Genomic DNA, 17,223 nt, shown 5'->3' with positions numbered 1-17,223 from the left:
CTATCTACCTATCTATCCATCCGTCTGTCTGTCTCTTTCTTTCATTCTTTACATAACTGCTTAGTGACATACAGATTGGACATCGGAATAGTGTGATTAAAATCATTCATGCATGCAGTAGCCCACAGCAGATCAGTTGTGAAGTTACTGAGCTGTCACAAACAAGCAGCATCTTTCGCATCGCCGTTCTGTGATTTTCATCCGTCACTCTTCATTTCCATTGACCTCTGACCTCCTGTGATAAGCATGAGATTGTTACAGGTGTTTGGCGAAGCTCCAATGTAGATCAAGAACGGTTTGCGTCAAACACCAGAACTTTCGTTTTAATGATCTCTCAACGCTGTGAACTCGCCATCGACCACTCCAAACACGCCAGGAATAAACAACTCTGGACTTCATTTTTAGGATTAAGTTCTGAGTAATAGTGGATTTGTAATGATGGGTTCATTAAAGAGGGCATGTTTGGAAATAAAAGCTCTGCGGTAAATTGAATTCTGGGTGGGCTAATCCATTTTAGAACCTAATCCACCAGTTTTGGTGCGCAAGCGAGATGTGAGCTCTGACCCTTTAAATCTTTCAGCAGCTTGGCTTTTGAAACACTTAATACTTATACTGAATAAAAGAGACATGTAGTCACATACCTGATGAATGGAAAGTCTACTGAAGTGAGACATTGGATGAACACCAAACCAAAAAGTTGCTGTCTAATTGGTGACCCATATCTTTATTTAGAGGCGATTATCAAATTTGTGTAAATTCAAACTTGATCTTATGGGAATTCTTTATGAGTTGGCTAATTTGTACGTAATCATTCATACATAAACATTTTTACAAATTACTCTGTAAAGATGCGTTTCAAGTCCTGTTTTGTACCCTTTGCATGAGTTTATGTATTCATTCTTCTTGAAATTCCCAAATAATTAAATGTCAAAAATAGTTGATGTTGAAGTTAAACATTTATGGATGAAACAAAACAATTTTGTCTTCATTTTTAAACACTTTTTATTGGTTGCCCTTGGTTTGGGTGATGTAATACCCCTCGCCACAAATAGCTAAACAACAAGCATCTTATTAAACTTCATAAAAGGTAACAATGAACAGCATTACGTTATATTGTCATTTGTAATGAGCGCATTTTGACTTTGAACCTTTATTGAATTGAACATGGTACAAAATACAGTACAAGGGCTCTTTGTATGATAACCTTTGATGTATTCCAGCTGTATCATAGACCAGATGTTTTATGTCAGTCTTGATCAACATCTTTCAATTTTACAGACCTTATTTTAATAAATATGTACATTAGCATGTTGCATGTTTGGTTTCTATGTATGGTGTTTATCAACCACATGTTCAGTTATGACTTGTAATACTTTATTCTGATTGGTCAGTTATGACATTTGGCATGGTCCCTGGCAGCTGACGGTTTATTTTGCAATAACAACCCCGTACATCATCTCTTACTAGCTGTTTAAATCATCATATTATGTGTAGATGTCTAAAATGTTTGGATCTTGTGGGGTAGGGACACAATAAATGAAACCATTTTCTCTAGGACTCTCGCTAAGTCTCGTAAAGTCAATACAACTTAAGACTTGGATAACCGGAGTATTAGGTTTTGTGCAATCATAACATTTGATATGAGCTATACAATGTTATGGCAACTTAGTGCAACAAAAGCCAGGAACAATTTGTCCTATCATGCTGATAAGGGACCCGATGGACAGGGTGGAGCGAGAACCAGATGTGTCTTTGCAAGAGATGCAAGGAAAGGAACCTTCTGTGGCCATGCTTGTTTTCAAACCTGAGTAATGAAAATGTTAAGGATGTGTTAAGGATGTGGGTGGGATGGGATTTTCCTTAGAAATCCAGATAAAAACGACAGTGTGGGAAACATTTCTGATCCAGCGCATGACACGCGAACAACACAAGCTAGACTTTTTAATGGTCTGATCTCACTGAAATGTTTCCTTTGGCGATCCTGAAAATCATGCATGTCTAGCCAGATGGTGTCATGGAATGGGAAACGCTTTTCTGAGAGTTTCACACATCTGAATGTGAATGTTAATGATCATAAAATCTTTAAAAGCGTACTGAATTCAGATTATCTTAGTAGGTGTTCTGAGAATCATTCAGTTTAAAAAATGATGCATGAGCGATACTAAAATGGACCAAAGTCCAAACAGTTTTAGTTAATCTAATACTTTTTTTCTAACTTGCAATCCATTGCGATATTTCGATATGCCCATTTTGCGTTATTCTTTTATTTTTCAACATATCTCGATGACCCACAACCATAAAATGAAAGCTGAAAGCAATGCAATGGTTTCCAGCAGGTGCCATGATTTGTTTATTGGCCTTTGTGATAATTGAGTTTCATGATGGATAACATCAACATGCCCCAATTAAAGGATTTATTTTGTTGGTAAGAAATCACTTTTGTCATGTAAAGAATTCCTTTAATCTTATACAATGTGGAGTTTTAATGGACGATGGATGTTAAGGGACATTTAAACAGGAAAACATGTGAAATGTAATCCGGCAAAGAGTTTGCATCACATTAATCACTAATCCTAATTGCATTCATGTTAATTACATACAGAGTTTCAGTAATTAACTCAATGGATTGTAATGAATCTCATTCAAGGAGGTTTTTCTTTTGTAATGATTTAAACATTTAAAGCATGACCCCAGGATAAAGATCAAACTCATGCGTTTTTTGTTTTTTTTTTGGCTAGAGAAAGGCATGCAAAAGAGACAGATGCAGATGTAAGGCAATAATTCACCCAAAAATGTACATTTTTATGAGAAAATATTGAAATCGTTTACACAGCATTTAAATATTATGACAGTCTTTTTTGTGTAATTATAAATACAGAATATGTTAAGTTTACATGGGTAATATTCATAAAAATAATACAGTAATTATTTGCTAATTAAATTATTTAACGTCACAATGAAATTTAAATAAAAACGTAACTTTTTTGGAATATTGTGTTATTTTTTACTAATCACTTATTTGTGAGCTTCATTATTTTTTTAGAAATTCATGTGCACTCATAATCTTTAAACAAAAACGCAAATATTCTCCCCTCCTCGAAATGATCTCTCTTTACAGCGATATTGCAGTGATTATGAAATAGCAACATGACATTCAACGATCCAAGCAATTCTTGATAAACGAATTCAAGTCCCGTAAGACTTTTTTCTTATTTAATTAATGTTTGTTTTTGCTTTTTGGCCCTGTGAATTTTAAAACTTATTAAATTTAATGAAATATCATTTGTAATTATGAATAAAAGTTAAGACAAGATGTAGGGTTACATTTAATTTAATAGTTAAAATATAAATAAACAAATCACAAATATATATTTATAATTAAACATGTTTACAATTTTATATAATTTTAACTCATTTCCCGTCGGCCTTTTTTGAAAGTTTCACTTCCAGAACAATTTTCTTCTAAAAATATATAAACATCAAATTATATCAAATGAAAGAACAGACCCCCTGCTTTCAAATAAACAACAAACAAACAAACAAAAGGGGAAAAAACGTTTTATCCTATCTATATTTTTTCTCATCTTATATTATGAATTTTGTTAGCGATCAGATTCAGAACGATTATCAAAACATACACAGTTTAAAATTAGTTAAATAACTTTTTTGCTTCAGTTTTTTTATAAATTGGGTAAGTGTCAACTAGTGGATAATCCTGGTATTACAGATTAACATAAACATTCATCAGGAATGCATTTTTTTATGCAAATGTTTTCTCTTAATTGACAAAATAACTTGTCAATGGCAGGGAAAGAGTTAAATATAATAATAATAATTGTACATATTACATTTCATTGATTATTTTTGCCTGTTTTTCATTTAATTTTCAATCAAATTTTAAAATGACATTGCACAGTTAATTTTGTTTAAGCAATAAATAAACATTGACTGAGTAATTAAAATAATAAATGTCAGAATTTTTCTGCTTAATGAAAAACAGTAAAGCAACATCCAGGTAATTCATTTAAACATCACCTAGACGTGAGCAGCTGGAGAGATTGTGCGACACAAATGTGCTCTCTAGTCCTTGTGCCCTAGACCTCGCTTTTATTAGTACCAGGGCATGGTTAAGCGTGAGGCAAAGAAAACATCTGTCAGAGTTTATTACTAACCCATCGTGCCCGACACCTCCAAAAATTTGTAGTTGCCACAGTTAAATTGCTTGTCGACATATAATCACACACTTTTCTGCTTTGCCTGCGAATATGTGTGTCAGAGAGATTTCCCCTTGGAATTGTGGGTAACAGTTGAGTGCCGCTGTCAAGAAATGGCGTTTAAGGTTAATTGGCTCTTATTCTGAAAGTTGTTTTATGCCCTCTTACACATCATGAGAAAAAAAATGAGGGGAATGAGATTCAATTTCGGGGATACGAGCATGCCTCGGTATGTTTACACAAGTATTGCCTTTTTTTGTAATTTGATGCAATTTAAACTTTTTTGACTCTCATAGGCATAGAGTTAAAATGGTGTTTAATGTTGCAAAAGTTTAAAGGTGCTGTGTGTAAATTTTAGCGGCATCTAGTGGTGAGGTTGCGAATTGCAACCAACAGCTTAGTCCACTGCTCACCTCTCGCATTTGAAATGCATAAAAAACCAACGGTAGCTGCCACCAGAAAAACATGTCATCGTTGGAGACAACTTAGTAAAAAAGTTTGACATATAGAAACATGGCGGCACAAAATGGCGACTTCCACATAATGGGACCCTCTCTGTGTATGTAGATAGGTAGAAGAAGGTAATAAAAACATAACGGTTCATTATGAAAGGTCTTTATACACCCCTGATAATATAGTTTTGTATATAATAGTGCATTACTGTCAAGAGATCTTTCTAAAAATGACACACTGCACCTTTAATACTAATATTAGATGCTTGCCTTATAACAACAACTTTAACTGGATCCATTGTGCATTAGTTGAATGTGCCAAAATGTCTCACAGGAAAGTAGTTTCCTTAAAGCTATCTGCTCTTCTTTGACAGAGCTGAGGTCGAGGAACAGCTCTGCTGTGTTTTGGGATGGTGGAGAAGGTGGAGCGTACCAGGCTTTACTGCTGGATGAAGATCGCGGATGGCTGCTGGTTGGAGGCAAAGACCACATCTACATGTTGAATTCTGACAGCCTCACCCAACCGGCACGCAAGGTCTGAAATCCCAAACCATCAACTTAATCTGTCAGCGTAATATGAACAAATTTCCCATTTTTATCATAATAGCTTTATTGAGGTCAAAGGTTAAACAAACTCTTTAAATGCATCTGTCGACTGCTGTCTATTACCACCGTTATTAATGATTATTCAGTTTTTAATAAAACATCTTGTATGCTAAGTTTTGCAAGAGTGCACATGCATTAAATTTGTTTTTATACATTTACGCATTTGGCATCCAAAGTGCCTTACAGTGCATTTAAGCTATATACAGTACATGTGTTTTCATTAGGATTGAACCTATGACATTTCCAAGTGAGCTTCAGAAGTCCATCATCACATTAAGCATACTTCATAATCCTATAGACGTCCATGCATTTGATTTCACATAATGTATAATTGTGAAATATTTCAAGCTGCCTGTAGTAAATGATGACATCATCGGTGAGGTCACGTCACATGTGCGTGATCTTCAATAAGAAATCAAGCAGTCAGATTGTTGACATAATTCTATTAATACAGTGTGCTGATTGTGATGATCGGTCAATACCTGCACACAGTTTCCATGTGGAAACCATCACAATTTGTAAGGCACGCAGTTGCTTGACTAATTATATGAACACACATGATGAACAGATGAGGATGTCAGTCTGCATACATTTTTTAAAGCAACATTAATGTGATGTATAAATATTCAAGAGTCAGTTTAGTTATTCAGTTCAATTGATTTAGTTGTAGTTAGGCAATGAAATTATTAAAGAATAACTAATTTACTAAATTTACTGATTATTTACTCTAATATTTCTTTCTTCACATGACTGTACTATAATAAAAAATTTCCTGGGTCTACCTTGCTTTATAATGGGATTAAAAACTCCAAAAAGTGCTTCTATTCATCATAAAAGTAGTTCATATAACTACAGTGGGTTCATATAATTAAAAAATGGTTCACATTTTAAGATTTAGTGATAGTTACACATATGTAATGTAAACAGACAATAATCAGCTCTAAATTTAAATATGACAGTAGTGTCTAATGACAAGTCACCATTTGTGTCATGACAAAACACACATTCACGAGTCACGACACATGTTATCTCAAGTTCTTTCTTTAAATGTTGATTATACTTAATAATGACCCTTAAAGTGATAGTTCACCACAAAATTAAAATTCTGATCTGGGGCACCATTCACTTGCATAGTATTTTTTTATCTTGCTATAAAAGGTCAGTGGGGCCCCAGATTTGCTTAGTTATAAAAATGCTTCAAAGTAAAATTGTTTTGTGGTTTGAAACCACTTTAGGGTGAGTAGGCTAAATGATTCATTTTCATTTTTTTTACTCTTTCGCCGCCAGCATTTTAAAAAAAAAGTTGCCAGTCAGCGCCAGCAGTTTTCATGATTTTCACAAAAGTTTAATGCCTTCCAGAAAATGTTCTTCTTTAAATATATAAACATACAATATATCAAAGGAAAGAACAGACCATCTGCTTTCAACGAAAAAAAAACTGTTTCATCATACCTTCATTAGTTCTCTTGTAATCACCTCTCAAATATGGGTAGGTTTCTTCAAAAACAAAATTTTTTAGCAAAAATTCAATTTTTGTGAAAGATTTGTGATAGATATCCTATTCAGCCGATCCTTAAAACATACACTGAGTTTTTACTCTAACTGTGGGTTCCCACCAGCCGCGTTTGAGGCATCAAATTTGCATCTACCGCGTCTAGTTTGCCGCTTAAACATTTTGAGTTTACTCGCTTCATTCACGCGTGAAATCTGCGCATGAAATATTATAGTTATCGAGACATTCACACGAAAATTCACGTCATGGGAGGGGCTTCTGCGACTCCGCTCGCTTCCTGTAATCAAGCCACTACTATGGCAAGCTCCTGATTGGTTAAAAAAGTTCAACATTTTCAACGCGCGCGTTTCCCACGGCAACACTCAATTTGCGCCATTCGAGTGAACTAGACACGCAAATGAGGCAGAATCGCGTCTACCATGCCACGCGAAACCCCTCATTCGCAATGCATCTTCACATTGACTTAAAATTGAAATCACTCGCGCTTGACGCCTCTACCGCCGCTGGTTTGAACGCAGAATTACACAGAAGGCGTTACTTCCAGGTTGCATAAGTTGCGGAAGAGCGCCACCCGGTGGATAATAGCCGTATTGCGGAAAGCCGGAAATACTCATCATTGGCAGGAAAGCGTTTTCTCATAATTGACGAGTTAATTCGGCAATTGCTGTGAAAGAGTTAACATTTCAGCCAAAAATGAAACTTTTACGACCATTGGCATACATTACTTAACCATATGACGTTTCAAACCCATACACTGTAACTTTTTCCATGAATGCATGTTTTTAACTAATCTTTATCTTGTTTTTTCAAGTGCAAACAATATTGACCACAAACACACTATAAAAGTGATCCATATGCTATATATCTATAACCTGCTGAAGGCATACATCTTTATTAAATGTTATTTACAGTTAGTCACTTCTCAAAAGTTCATAAATGTGTTAAAAATGCATTAAGATTAATTCTTTTGTATACTGTAAATAGTAAAATTTTGTGCTGAATTGTTCCTATTCATTGCTTTAATGCAAGGAAGCATTCAAGCACACATCTTTCCTTGCTTTAGAGACGACCCTGATATGCAAAAGTCATTAGTTATTGTGTTATGCAATGATATTTTCTTTTATTTTTAGATTGACTGGCCAGCTGGGCAGGAAAACATTGAACGCTGCAAATATGCTGGAAAGAATTTGTTGGTAAGACGCTAAAACTTTAATATGGGTGCAAAATGGGAAGAAAAAAGCCTTCATGAACCCAGCTGTTGGTACGATGCAAGTTTTCTCAGATTCTGAGATAAGAATAAAGCATAAGATTTCATATTTATAGCTCCATGGGGAGATATTTCCATCGTAAGTCTTAAGGGAGGGGAAAGTCTTGTTTTTTTGACATAATTCTCCTCAGCAGTAACATCAGTAGGTGCATTACTGGGTGATTTATATGATCTGTTATCTCCGAATCTCTTTCAATTCACGCTTTAAATCACACACCGCATGCATCCCACAGACAGACTGTGCAAACTACGTAAGACTCCTGCAGCCTTTCAACAAAACCCACGTGTATGTATGCGGGACCGGCGCGTTTCACCCACAATGCACCTACGTCGACCTCGGACACAATTTTGAGGTAAGCAGAGAAATATTTAGCACTTACAGGGGACCCAATGCCCCACTGAGTGTTGTTGACTGTAAAGCTAAACTAACAATGTGGTTAATGGTGCAAGAAGTGTGACCGGTTTCTGTGTTTTAGAAACCAACGTTCCGCTTCCTCAGCCACGCTGTCGAATCCGGACGAGGAAAATGTCCTTTCAGTCCGCAAGAACCCTTTACCGCCCAACTGTCAGGTGAGATTTGTGAACCTATATTGCAAGGAGTCAAATCCCAAAGCATGGTCAAACACTATAAACATGCAACGGTACCCCAAGGACCTCGAATTAGGAACTTTATTGCTTTTAATGTGAAACCACTAGCGTAAAAGCTGGATCATTTGGTCTTGTTCTGAAAACATAAATATTTATAAAATCATTTAACACATGCAAAGAAATAAATGCATCTTTATTTGATACACAAGTCAAATATCTGAAAGCAAATGTCTCGGGTTACGTATGTAACTGTTGTTCCCTGAGAAGGGAACGAGACGCTGCGTCTCCCTTGCCATACTTCCTGCGTCCCTGAAATGCCGTCTTTGGCAATATTTCAGATAGCGATATACTTCCTGGCTTCCGCGTCACCATCTCTCTGTCGTTAAGCCTCACCATTGGTTAAATTTGATATACACATTCAGACGCACTTACCCCTGGAGGCGTCCCCAAAGTGTCACCGCAGTGACGCAGCGCGAGTTCCCTCGAAAGGGAACTGTAACAATGTATCTTAAAAGATAACACAATGTAACCTTTATGTCTCATTTGAAATGTGTCCCCACATTTAGTCCTTGAATTTGAGGGTATTGCACCTGGAAAGTCCTTGAAAGGTCCTTGAATTTGAAGTTAAAGGTGCAGTGTGTAAATTTTAGCGGCAACAACGGCTTAGCCCACTGCTCACCCCTCGTTTTCGAAACGCATAGAGAAGCTACAGTCATTGTCGGAGACAAAAATGTTTGTCCGTTAAGGGCTTCTATAGAAATGTGGTGGCACAAAATGGCAACTTCCACGTAAGGGGACCCTCATGCATGTAGATAAAAAACATCTCATTCTATGGTAAAAAAAACATAACAATTCATTATTAAAAGGTCTTTATACACCCATGATAATGTAGTTTTGTATATTATATTGCAGTTCTGTCAAAAGATCCTTCTAAAAATTACACACTGCACCTTTAACTAAGGTGTGGGAACCCTGCTCTTTAAAAGGTACCGTGCAGTCCCAATATTTGTACCTTTATTTCTGAGAGTGTTGGAATGTTTTTAAACACGGGGAACTTTTTCTAAGCGTTAACACATCTTAGAGTTTTCCCTTTGGTAATAACTAAACCCATATTCCCAAAAACATCATTCACCCGTACCGCCCTCAAAAATTACCCATTAGCCCTTCACAGGAAGAAATGTGCTTAAAAACTGACCATTTTTTTTACATACGTCCAATTGAATCACCGGTAACATTATAACCCACAACCAGATGTTAGTTATGAATGAGGCAATTTGGCTTTTCCCCCAATCAATGGGTTTGTCTCCCATATTAATCTGTTTCTACCAGACACAAATTACACACTCGATTGAAACTATAAAAATGACTCAGGCGCTATTACGATGTGGTCAGGAAATGAAACCCAGCCACAAATGTTATATTTTAGAAAGTGTATGTTTTATACACCCTAGAGGGTCACAGTACATAAAACATATGGTACCCAATTAAAGCCTATTACAGACCTGTTTATGATTTAATGATCCCTTGTGCCGTCAAAATTATTGAAATTTTATATTCACACGGGCTGTGGTAAAAACATATTTTGATAAAGGTTTCAGAGTCAGAGGGCAGATTCATTACAAATGATGTAGAAAATCATCAGTCATTTTAAGTTACACTGGATCTGTTTTTTGTCATCTTAACACAGGTGGAGATCTGTATGCGGGCACGTCGGTGGACTTCATGGGAACGAATGCCGCCATATTTCGCACGTCTGTGCATAGCAGCAATCAACATTATATACGCACCGAAGCTTACCAGGACAACTGGCTAAATGGTGAGAAGATTGCATTGTTTTATTGCAGTTCGCAAGGTAATGTTGCCTCGATTTTAAGGTTCCCAAACCAGGGTGCGTAACAAAATATTTGCGTGTTATTATATTATAAATGTCAGACAAATAAATTTAAACAAAATTAAATCATTTGCACTCTTTGTAAGTCATAGTATAATACATTACAATCAGTAAATTACATTTTGTAATCTATTTATTATAATTTCTGTAATTAAATCAAATAATACAAGTTCAGCATTTTAGACTTTTGAATGTCTTATACGTAAAAATAATATAACCTGTGGTTATTGTATGCACTGTAGTGTGTATGCAAACATTAATGCACGCTTTGTTGTATGTGTCTTTTAACAGAGCCGGAGTTCATAAGATCATATTCAATCCCTGACACACACAGCTTAGATGATGACAAGGTCTACTTCTTCTTTAAAGAGACCGCTGTAGAGTCCAACCAGCTCGACAAACGCGTCTACAGTCGAGTCGCACGCGTCTGCAAGGTGAGCGCCAAGTCACGTCCCATAACCATCCAATAAAAACACATAAATGGATCCAGAAGTGCTTTCGCCTTGAATCAATGCTTCTTTTGTTTGCATTATTTATGAATGGACATGTAAGCCTCCTGTATTATCCAGAAGAATGATGTATTTAATAATGGATGAATGAAACGCTTGTTTGAGAGGAGTGACATCTAGCAAATGTATTTGATCTTTAATCTGTATGTCAGTCATCTTTCATTAGACATTTTAGATTGATGGAGATATACATTAGTGTTTACAGTAATATCTCGCATGATCTTGTGTTTGTCAGAATGATATTGGTGGAAAAAGAAGTTTAATAAATCGCTGGAGCACCTTTCTGAAAGCCAGACTGGTGTGTTCAGTACCAGGATCTGGAGGAATGGACACACACTTTGATGATCTGGGTATGTTTAATATAAAATCACAAATTGATATATGTGACACTGGACTGTCATAAAGATTTTTTTAAATAAATAAGTTTTCCATTGGTTTATGGTTTGTTATGATATTGGAAAATATCTTAAGCAGGGTTCACACCAGACGCGGTAGAGGCGGCAAGCGCGAGTGATTTACATGTTAAGTCAATGCAAAGAAGCGATTAGGCATCCTGCGGCGCGAATGGTGCGTTCTGCGCGAATTTAACGTTTTTGCGGGAAACACGCAAGTTTAAAAATCTGAACTTTGGCAGATTTCCGCAGCGCGTTAACCAATCAGGACCTTGCTGTAGTAGTGACGTGATTACAGGAAGTGAGCGGAGTCTCAGCGGAGTTGCAGAAGCCCCTCCCATGACGCAAATTTCCACGTGGATGTCTCGAATTACTAGAATTTCACGCGCGAATGAAGCAAGTAAACTAAAATGTTCAAGCGCCCAAGTACGCGCAAATAGCCCGTTTTTGCCGCCTCTACTGCGGCTGGTGTGAATGCACCATAAGAGTGCAAAAAAATCTAAATATTTATCAAGTTTTCCAAATTAAGTCCATAGCAACGCATTACTAATAAATAATATATTTTTTATATATCTACGGTAGAAAATTTACAAAATATCTTCATGGACCATTATCTCAATTTAATACCCTAATGATTTTTGACATGAAAATGTTTAATTTTGATCCATACAATGTACAGTATTTTTGGATTTTGGTACAAATATACCCATGCTAACTTATGACTTATAAATGGTCAAAATGTAATAACTTGCTCCTTTGAAATGCCTTTCTTTTTCTGTCTAATGTCGCCCAATATGGCAAAAAAATAAATTTCTCTGGCCAAAATATATTTTAAATATATGCTAAATACATTTTGTAAAAAGTAATGTTCAATTGAATATATTTTTGAATTGGGAAATATATCAACATATATTTCAAAATGTATTTCTAGGGCAAGCAAATATATTTCTAATTTTACATCCCATATGGCAAAAATGTATTCTTTGCCAAAAAATATTTTAATTATATGCTAAATACAAGTACATTTATTTACAGTAAATTTACAAGTATATTTTTGAAGTAATTTTAACCTTTTATGTTTATAGGTTCGTAACATAAACAAAGTTTTTATTTCAATGCAACGTGAATATATTTCTTTGAATATATTTCCTTGGATTGAAATATATACGGAGGGCTAAATATATTTTTTTATGCTTTAAAATGTATTTATTTTTTAAATATATTTCAAAATATACATAAAATTGCCAATATATATATATTGGTGAAAATGCTTTTTTGTAAACATGTTTCAGCAAATATATTTTTTGCCGTATGGGACCAGGCCTTATTATCCTATCTTTTCCTTTAATTTTCCTTTCAGAGGACATTTTCCTTCTGGAGACCAAAGATCCTCAGAATCCAGTCATCTACGGCGTCTTTTCCACTTCCAGGTAGGTCCATTACCCACAATCTAACCTCATTCCCCATCAATGTCACATTTATTTACCTCATAGTTCCCGCTTTATCATTGTCTCCATCCAAAATTACCGATCGGTCACAGTCGGTCACGTCCAGGTTCTCAGACTTTGTTTGCTCCGAAAAAACCCAAATTGTATTACCTTCATTTATCCAATATCAGTATAGGCCCTAATATCAACAGTCTGGTCACAGGCCGGTCTCCTCCTATCTAAAACGATCCGTCTTGGTTCCCCCTCCCAACCAATAGATACCTTGAGGCTATTCAGAAGGTTCAAAGGTCATCAAGCTTGAGGGACTCTGTTATTTTAACCTGACATCAGACTAATACAGATTTCATTGCGTCTCTGTCTTTAAAAGTTCGGTCTTTAGAGGCTCGGCTGTGTGCGTGTACTCGATGGCCTCCATCAGAGCCGCATTCAACGGGCCGTTTGCACACAAGGAGGGGACCGATTATCGCTGGATGGAGTACAAGGGGAAAATCCCATATCCACGCCCAGGGACGGTGAGTACGCAATAGAAACTTAAAAGTTTAGGGTCACTTGCTTATTCTTTATCAACATCTTAAAATAAAAGTATCCTTACTATTAAACTTATGGTGGAAATGAAGATATTTATGCGATATCTATCCTAGAGGATGGGAACGGATGACCCTCTGATCTCCGGACCCTCGGGGCGATCTGTCTCTGTTTGGGGTGCTTGGTTCTGGTTTGCACATGTGGTGGTGGCACAGCATTGAAACTGTGCTGTAGTGACTCTCGCTGTGCTGTCTCAAGAGGGCTGTAAAACTGTCGTCAGGCGCTCCGGGGGTCACGCGTCAGGGCGATGGGTGAAGTGTCTGAAGTATGAGCTTTTAGTGTTGAGTTCAGTCAAGCAAGTCAATCATCGGCTCTGTGAGGTTTGCTCCATTAGATGTCGAGGTCAAAACCACAGAGTCGTACTAAATGACAGCTTAAAGCTTTCAAATTATAGGGTTTGGTGATTAAGTGCGCAGTTAGACCTCAGATGATGCCATTAAAATGAAGTTAAAACCAAATCAACCTATTTTAGATGCATTTCATGCATATTAGCGTTTGGACTTTATTCAGAGAGTTTGTGGCTGAAGCTAAATAAAACTCGTCTCATTTCTTAAAGGGACAGCGCACCAAAAATGAAAAGTAAAATATTTTGAACAATTTAGGGCTACATGATGTTGAAGAAAGATGTGATATGTGCAATTTGGTAAATAAGGTGATATAATAATGATTTAATGTTGTTAAATACAATACTTTCACCGCCAGCATTTAAAAAAAAGTTGCCAGTCAGTGCAAGCATTTTTTATGATTTTTACATAAAATGTTCTTCTTTAAATATATAAACATACAATATATCAAATAAAAGAACAATGTTTAATTCTACCTTTATTTGTTCTCTTTTTATCAAGTATATATATATTTTACCAAATTTTGAGCAAAAATCTGAGATAATTGCATTTTTGTGAAGGACTTTCGACTTTAAAAGCGATGATCAAAACATTCATGGAGTTTGACAAGTTTGCCCTAAGGGGATACTTCTGGGTTTTATAAGTTGTGTAAAAGCACCACCTGGTGGATAACAGCAGAAATACGGATTGCCAGAAAAACTCGTCATTGGCAGGGAAGCATTTTTTCTTGCGTTTTAATGGTGGGGAAAGAGTTAAAATACATTATCAAAATTATAAAGCCAACATACATATGTTTAACATCCTTTCTGAGAAAAGCAACTAAATAAAATCTGACAATGTTATTGCAAAGCATATTGACGTATGCACAATTTTATAATTTCTATACACTGCAAAAAAATTATTTTCAAGAAAAAAAATTCTTGGTATTTTTGTCTGTTTTTTTGTAAAAATATCTAAAAATTCTTAAATTAAGATGCTTTTCTTGATGAGCAAAAAGACCTAAGAAAATAAGTCTAGTTTTTAGACCAAAAATATTTTGGGAAAAAAATTTTTTTTTTGCTTGTTTTATGCACAAAATCACTTAAATTTGATATTTGTGGTCTAAAAACTAGACTTATTTTCTTGGGTTGTTTTGCTCATCAAGAAAAAGCTTCTTAATTTAAGAATTAGTTAATTTATTAGATATTTTTACTGAAAACAAGACAAAAATATTAAGATTTTTTTTTCTTGAAAATCATTTTTTGCAGTGTATGTTAGCCTTATTCAGGGTGAACTTATACAATAAAAGAATATAGAGACCATTGCCCGTCAAGCTCCAAAAACAAAGCAATGATTTTAAAGGACTCCAAATGTATTTCTCAGTAGGGATATACAAGATATACGATGCTCATCATCTCATTCAGCCAAAACCCACATCTGTGCAAATGTTTTAACTATTTTTACTTTACTCTGAGACGGTTACATCACTTAAAAAATGCAGGCTCTCAAATTATTTGTGTCTAGCAAACTAAATGTCTGCTTTATTATAACCTTTCAGTGTCCCAGCGAGACGTACGACGCTCTGCACAAATCCACCCGTGACTTTCCCGATGAAGTTGTGAGCTTCATGAGGTCACATCAGCTTATGTGGGAGCCAGTGGTACCCATCCACAGACGACCGGTCTTTACCCGGATCAACGCCCCCTACAGGCTGAAGAAGCTTGTGGTTGACCGGGTCGATGCAGAGGATGGCCAGTATGATGTCTTGCACCTGGGCACAGGTATGTTGGTGGGACACACTCCTAAAAATAGGGGGCTACATGATGGCATACAGAATAACAATTTTTTTATGCATGCTGAACCTTTAACATACATTTATTATTGCAATACAATGAAAAGCATTGCTTTAATGTAAATGTTTCATGTTTTAGATATTTTTAAATTCTTGTATTATTTACAAGGTGACTTTAAAGTTACATTTGATCAGTTTGTGTGTTACCTTCGAAATGGCAATCTTGTCAGTACTTGGAGAAAGCTGTGCCAGTACCAATACTTTATATTGTAAGAGATCATTGAGCAACAGTGTGTGGTGGTATTGCTAGGTGGACACTGGGATACGTTGTTAATCTTAAATGAGTAAACTCAATCAAACGCGACCTTTGTGTGGTCACTGTTGCCTGGGTTCATCTTGACATTCCAGCATAAGCCAAAGTTTCTTTTCCTGTTCAACATTTGCCTTTCTGTCACTTCTAAGTGAATCATTTATGGCAAACAGATGCTGTGCTTGGCACAAATATTTGCTTGCATTTGTGCTTTGTAAAGTAGTAAAACACGGTAACAGCTGGATGAAGCCACATGGCACACTGGGTGAAATACAAAAGCTGAATGCTTACTTGCCATGGTAACTACTGTATAGGTGCATTATGTGATGGGATAGCAGCACTAAATCTGTTTATTTAAGTTGTCCTGCTGGTTTTTGGATGGGGATATCCTATAATATACTTTCGTATATAAATACACACACACACATATACTGTATATGCATAGTGTTGGCATCATAGTAACACACACTTCTGTATCTCCAGATGATGGCAAGGTACTGAAGGTGGTCTCCATACCTAAAGAGAACTGGGAGACGGAGGAAATCGTTTTGGAGGAGCTTAGTGTCTTCAAGGTAATTTAATATTATCTCTTTCTTCTGTCCTACCATCTTCTGGACTTCCTCGTGACCTCTGACCCTAGGTTCTTATTGGTTGTTTGTTACATGTCAAGGACTTCCAAAACAGAAATAACTCCTAAAGAGGAGAAACAGATACTCTCTGATTTCCCAGGGTTCTTCAAGCAACCAAACCCAGAGACAGGACATGAAAAGTTATGAGATTTATTATTCAGAAATCTGATATGTGTACTGTAGATGGAGAGAGGGATCGATCCTACACCATTCCTAAAAGTTTGCTTACTTTAAATAAAAAAATTTGGTTTTGGACCTTCAGGCCCAACCATACACATACTGTACATATATAAATGCAGACACATAATGCAAAGTATTGATATTATATGTATGTAAATGATACATACTTTAAATGTTCATGTATGGACTAAACATATATTAAAATGTCACACACTGTCATATATTATACCTTATGCAATATTTTTAATTCATTACCCTTCCAGGAAAATTTTCTTCTGAAAATATATAAACATACAAATATATCAAATGAAAGAACAGACTCTGCTTTCAAACAAACAATAAACAAACAAAATGGAAAAAAAACTTTCATCCTATCTATATTTTGTTCTGCTTATAAACTCTTAAATATGGATATTTTTCTTAATGAAAATTTTTTTTAGAAAAAAGCTGAAATAATAGTATTTTTGTGAAGGCATTTTGTTAGAGATCAGATTCAAAATGATTATCAAAACATACACAGAGAT

General features: G+C 35.8%; 1 protein-coding gene across 1 annotated transcript in view; it reads left to right on the top strand.

Annotated features, from left to right (window-relative positions):
* Positions 1–17,223, top strand: part of LOC135741142 (semaphorin-3D) — a 73,875-nt gene that overhangs the window by 50,495 nt on the left and 6,157 nt on the right. The window contains exons 3-13 of the mRNA XM_065259788.1: positions 5,041–5,201; positions 7,916–7,978; positions 8,286–8,405; positions 8,529–8,622; positions 10,328–10,456; positions 10,823–10,965; positions 11,276–11,390; positions 12,793–12,862; positions 13,248–13,392; positions 15,347–15,569; positions 16,374–16,462. Of these exons, the coding sequence (XP_065115860.1) occupies positions 5,041–5,201; positions 7,916–7,978; positions 8,286–8,405; positions 8,529–8,622; positions 10,328–10,456; positions 10,823–10,965; positions 11,276–11,390; positions 12,793–12,862; positions 13,248–13,392; positions 15,347–15,569; positions 16,374–16,462 (1,352 nt within the window). The remainder of the gene's footprint in view (positions 1–5,040; positions 5,202–7,915; positions 7,979–8,285; positions 8,406–8,528; positions 8,623–10,327; positions 10,457–10,822; positions 10,966–11,275; positions 11,391–12,792; positions 12,863–13,247; positions 13,393–15,346; positions 15,570–16,373; positions 16,463–17,223) is intronic.

This window comes from Paramisgurnus dabryanus, chromosome 24 (assembly GCF_030506205.2).
Source record: "Paramisgurnus dabryanus chromosome 24, PD_genome_1.1, whole genome shotgun sequence".
In the NCBI taxonomy this organism is placed as follows: Eukaryota; Metazoa; Chordata; class Actinopteri; order Cypriniformes; family Cobitidae; genus Paramisgurnus; species Paramisgurnus dabryanus.
This window is presented reverse-complemented; position numbering and strand designations above follow the sequence as displayed.